Source organism: Callospermophilus lateralis, chromosome 12 (assembly GCF_048772815.1).
Source record: "Callospermophilus lateralis isolate mCalLat2 chromosome 12, mCalLat2.hap1, whole genome shotgun sequence".
Classification (NCBI taxonomy): domain Eukaryota; kingdom Metazoa; phylum Chordata; class Mammalia; order Rodentia; family Sciuridae; genus Callospermophilus; species Callospermophilus lateralis.
The window spans coordinates 70,765,243-70,771,242 of NC_135316.1; the positions used below are offsets into that span (position 1 = coordinate 70,765,243).

Here is a 6,000-nt window from a genome sequence, read left to right on the forward strand (position 1 = left end):
CTCAGAAGTAATGAAAGGTGTGAATTCACAGACAGCTCTGCACTGGCTCAGAAAGGTACCTCATAGTGAAAATGAAGAACACTAAAGACAAAGACAAGAAACCAAAATCAGCTGGAAGAAAACCACAAGTAACAGTTGAGGAACTGTCAGCAACAGCACAACAGTGTCTGAAAAAATATTATATTCTGCCTGGCAAAACTACCTTTCAAAAAAGAAAGACAAAGAATGGTGTTTTTGGAGGAAAACAAAACAGAGAATTTACTCTCAATAGATTTTCCTTAAGGATATGCATCAGAAAGAAGGAAAACAACTACAAAAACAAAGTCCAAAATGTAAGAAGGAATAGTGAAAACAGAAATTTAAAAACAAGTAAGCAAACATAATCTCTCTGAAATGATAATAATAGCAATGTCTGTAGCATAGGTTTAAAAGGAGATATGGCTAAAAGCAGACATTAAATAGAAAGAAAATCTTTAAAAGATATTTTTATGATAGTAAAAACAATGTATCTAGGAATATATCAAATGAAATATGTGCAAGATATTTATGACAAACAATTTAAACAATGAAAAAGTAAAGAAGTCTGAATATAAGGGGAGGGATACATATTCAATACTAAAAATACTGCAGATATTCCCAAATACAGTTATAAATCCAATACATTTTTGGTCAAAATCCTAATAGAATTTTTTCAGGAACTTGACGATCTGATTCTAAAATGTACATGGAAAAGCAAAGGCTCCAAAATAGCCAGAGCAAACCTGGAAAAGAAGTCTAACATACGGGGCTTGCAAGACTTTATATTAAAAGTTAAAGAAAGTAAAACAGGTTGGTATTAGGTAGAGGGAAGGATGGAAGTAATGGAAGAAGAAAACATAGCCCAGTCATTTTGTTTTCATGCATATGTGAAAACTCAATATTTGACAAAATGGCACTGTGGATCCAGAGGGAAAGGCTTTTCAATAAATGTTGCTGAGACATTTGCTCATTTTCAGAGAAAAAAATATTTAAAATTAGATTTCTGCTAGGCATATGTCACCACCATTCACAAAGATCATTTATGAAGATCATTTCCAATAGTGTTAAAAATTTAAGTATGAAAACCAAAACCTTGAAGCTTTTAGAAGCAAGTACAGGAGACTTATCTTCATGGCATACAGGAAAAGACACCTTGAATAAACCACAGAAATGCAAACAGTAAAGCAAAGTTTATGAATTGGATCCAAGAGAGAGATTTTCACAAATATAAAATACCATCAATGAAATTAAAAAAACAAGTCATTGACTGAAATAAAATATGTCAATGCTTATAAAAAGTTGAAACATGTATATTTTCCACAGATCAATTAGTAAAGATATATAACCCAGAGAAAAGTAAGTAATAGGAATATGCAGTTAATTCATGAATGATACAGATAGCAGATAACTAAGAGGAATGTTAACCTCACAGTAATCAAGGAACCAAAATGTGAAATAGCAACAATGGATTTTTTTTTTTACTTACCTGTCTTATCAACTTTTAAAAGATTGATACAGTGTTGACTTTCCCTGCCTGAAGACAGAACTATTGGCTACTGTTGGTGGTAACTGTAAACAGCTGGAAGCTTCATGGACAGCAATTTGACAGTTTGTTACTTACCCCTTAAAACAGCAGTTTAAAAATCTTAGGATTCGGCCTTATGGAAGTAGTTACCTGTGAACACAAGTCTGTTACAAGGATAGTAACTGCAGCTTAAATGTGCATCAGAAAGAGAGTGGTAAAATAAACTGTGGTCTACCCAAATTATCAAATGTGCTATTAGTAAGAATGAAGTAAAACAAAATATATCAATATGGAGAGTTGTCTAAGAAACTATACATAATACTTTTGTTTAAGAAAAGTAATATTGTGTTACACATGTGTATACTTCATTATTTGGCACTTTTAACATTTAAGTTTTTTGTCCTTACCAGAGGTGCTTAACCATTGAGCCACATCCCCACTCCTATTTATTTATTTAATTTTGAGACAGGGTTTTGCTAAATTCCCTAAGGTCTCACTAAGTTGCTGAGGCTGGCTTCAAATGTGTGATCCTCCTGCCTCAGTTTCCAAAGCTACTGGGACTACAGGCATGGGCCACAGCACCCTGAGCATATAATTTTTCACTTGATTGTAAGTGCCACTTCTAGAGGATAAGCTCAATGAAGAGAAAGGTTGTATGTTATAGTACTTTGGATCTTGCCAAGCGACAGTGTTTTTACTTTGGTAGAAATTTATTACATGTTCACTTGATGTTTCTCCATTTCAGCACATCCAGGTGTGAATGGTGTCTTGGTCCCAAGTTTGGTGAAGGTTTTCGTATCATCCAATCCTACAATATCTTTGGAGCAACAGAGCTTCCTGTCATGTTTCATGTGTGTTCTCTTTCCTGCTATAGGAAAATAAAGGAGAGCGGTTTTGCTTGTGAAGGTGATCTTTATGACAATACATATTAAAATTGAGCAAGAAAGATAATACAGTGATTTATCATTCCCTCTATAAAGGAGGGTAAAGTTTATGTTTAGTCATTCCTCTCTTTGCGTACAGGTTCTGACAGAAGTGTCTTCTCAGATGAATTCTCTGTGTAATCTAACTTCTTGTGAAAGTTTGTGATTGGTAGGAACTCGTTGCAGAATAATTTTACTCAAAAAAGATTAGTAAAGGCCTCTGAATTTCAACAGAGATTTAGAAAATCTCTTTCCATAGCCTGTTTACCATAAAAAGAAAAATGCTCCTATGCTTTGCAAAAATATTTGGTGCATTTGGTCTTTTCATGCATCCTCAGTAAATGAAAAGGTAGCATTTCGAAGGCATCACTAAAGATTATGCTACAGATGGCTTCAATGTTGTGTAACCCAAATTCTCAATGTTTGTGTGCATTTCTTTGGAAATCAGTCCAGTGCTGATCATCTCAATTGTGGTTTGCTTTTTGGAATAAAAGATGAATTCTAGACTGGTTTTTAGTTGTTTGAATTCATTTCCTAAGCTCTTAGAAAATGGGTACAATCTCCAGTGGTTACCTTGAACTTCACTGCAGAAAGCTGAGATACTGATTAGCCCAATTCCCTAGGTCAGCGCTACATTTACCAAGGTCTTAAGTGATAATCTGACAAGAAAAAAAGAATAGAACTCACAAAATTGTATTGCAAAGTAACATAAACCTAGGGTAGAGCTTGAAGCTTTAAGAATTAATTTTTGGTAAGAGAAAGTTCAGAAAGTGTTTTGATATAACAATTTTATATAGCATTGAATTGTTTCATTATACCGTGTGTTTTATGTGCAGTTAACTTAAATACAAAATATGGTTCATTGAATTTTATGACATAAAATGATCTAAATTTATACAGCTATCTTATCATTAGAGAATGTCAGAAAATCCACAGTATGTTAGGTTTATGTGTATCATTGAATAATATTTAAATTAAAGGCAATATAATGAGGCAAAATATTTTTTTGGCAATTGAACTAAATAAATCAAAATACCTATACACTATTCCTTGAAATTCAGTTGATTTTAAGTAGAAATAGGCAAACTTTGCCTGAGAAGTACAAACTGCATTCTCCAGCAATATATATTACTTATAATAGAAATATATACCATATCACATATGTAATCCAGAAGGAAATATTAGCTTGATAACAAATTAATTCATTAAATCATAATATACAACCAGGCATGTTAGTGTATGCCTGTATTCTTAGATACTCAGGAGGCTGAGGCAGGAGGATTACAATTTCCAGGCCAGCCTCATCAGCTTAGTGAGGCCCTGTCTTAAGAAACGGCCTAAGAAACTTACCAAGACCCTGTCTCAAGATTGAAAATAAAGAAGGCTGAGGATGTAGCTAAGTGGTAAAGTGCCACTGGGTTCAATCCCCAGAGTCCTCTGCAGAAGTACTTCTAGTGTGTATTTCAATATAGATTCCCCCTTGTAATGCCACCACCAAGTGAAAGTTAGAGAGAGTAATTTTGACATGTGTTGGTATGTGTTCTCAAATTTATATCATGCATTACTGTTTTAAAATGAGATTGCCTAGCCAAACCTGGTAGCCTAAACCTGTAATCCCAGCAAATCAGAAGGCTGAGCAGGAGATCACAGGTTTGAGGTTTGAGGCTAGCTTTGGCATCTTAGCAAGATCCTGTCTCAGAATTAAAAATAGAAAGAGCTGGGAATGTGGCTTAGTGATAGAGTTCCCCTGGGTTCAATTCCCAGTACCAGAGAGAGAAAGAGAAGGTGGGGAAGAGGGGAGGAGAGGGAGGCAGGGGGAGAGGAGGAGGGACAGAGTGAGAGAAACATTGCCTTGCTTTATACCACATCAAAAATTAATTTCCAATTTTAGACCTAAAGGTCCATATTGAAAATATAAAGAAATAAATAGGGACTTCAAAAAATCAGAATGAAAAGCATCTTTCTAACCAGGAATTGAAACTGCAATGATAAGATTTACTATCTAAAAAATAAAAATAAAAAATAAAATTAAGTATATGGCCAAAACCACCATAAATAAAATTACAAGCCACACACTGGGGAATATAACTATAATGTATATGACCAAAAAGAGGTAGGCTATTAACCAAGGAATCTTGGTTGTAAATTACTGAAACCCATTTGAACAGTTGAAATTAAAAAAAATATATATATATATATATATTCATTTGTGCATGTGTCTGCAGGTACAGCTGATTCAGGAGCTCAAACTGCGTAATCAAGGCATGATCTATTTTTCTATCATCTAGCTCCATTCATCCATCTATCAGCCTATAACATTTCCAAGTTTGCCTCATAACCAGGTTAAAAGGATTGCTGCTGATAATCCCAGGTTCATGTACTTAGCATCTCAGGAACCTCAGAGAAAAGCACATCATCGATTCCACCTGTCACCATAAAATATATTAGGGATAATTTTTATTGCTTCAGTATGGGACACATAACCACATATAAACAAAACCTTATAGCTTCATAGACCGAGCCCTCTGATTGGCTGGGCATGAGTCACAAGCATATCTCAGGAACTGGGAAAGGCAGAATTAGCCCCTCCCAAAACAAAAGAAATAGATACTTCATTAGATAGAAGATTCCTGAAACTGAAAATTGGGGAAAGGAAAAGTGTTTGGGGCTCCTAAAATCCAGAATTGCCAAAAACTTCTAACCTTCGTAATATGCACTAAGCTGTTACAAATAATGAAAAGGATCTCTTTAAAGATTAGATACTTGAATAGCTTTAGGAACTAAAATTAAATGTATTTTTATCACAACAATTCTAAGAATTTTCTTCTCAAAAATACTTGAACATTATAGGCAAGGATATTCACCATAAGATTATTTATGTGGTGAAAAATTGAAAACAATTCATCAATAGAAAATTGGTTAAATATGATAAATCCACATACAGCAATATCTTTCAGTCATCTAAAGAAATAGCTGTTTTTCCTGACATGAAAAGATGTCTATCAAATGTATTGAAAATTATGTACTAGGTAATATAATCACATAATTCAAAATGTGTCAAAGAGTATAACATAAAAATTCTTTCTTTAACCCAAAGTCTTCCTTTATTTCTCTCTCAGAGGTAACCACTGAGATCAATTCTTTTGTATTCTTTCAGGATAGCTTATGCACTTATAAGCTAATATATAAATGTATTTATTTACTCTTTATATAATGTTATCCTAACATATATTTCTCTCTGCACCTTTCCATTCAACATTATGTCATTGAAGTAGTTCCTTATCAGTACATTATTAGCTTATATTTTGTGGGGGATGGGTACTGAGGGTTGAACTCAGGGGCACTCAACCACTGAGCCACATCCCCAGCCCTCTATTGTATTTTTATTTAGAGACAGGGTCTCACTGTGTTGTCTAGTGCCTCCTCATTGTTGTGGCTGGCTTTGAACTCAAGATCCTCCTGTCTCAGGCTCCCAAGCTGCTGGGATTACAGGCATGCATCACTGCACCCAGTTTTACTTATATTTTTATAGTT

The 6,000-nt window shown here is 34.2% G+C and overlaps 1 protein-coding gene across 1 annotated transcript in view; it reads left to right on the forward strand.

The window, feature by feature from the left end:
• Window positions 1–2,607, forward strand: part of Lrrc63 (leucine rich repeat containing 63) — a 39,258-nt gene extending 36,651 nt beyond the window's left edge. Inside the window, exons 8-9 of the mRNA XM_076872218.1 lie at window positions 2,289–2,449; window positions 2,567–2,607. Of these exons, the coding sequence (XP_076728333.1) occupies window positions 2,289–2,449; window positions 2,567–2,607 (202 nt within the window). The remainder of the gene's footprint in view (window positions 1–2,288; window positions 2,450–2,566) is intronic.
• The last annotated feature ends 3,393 nt before the right edge of the window (window positions 2,608–6,000 follow it).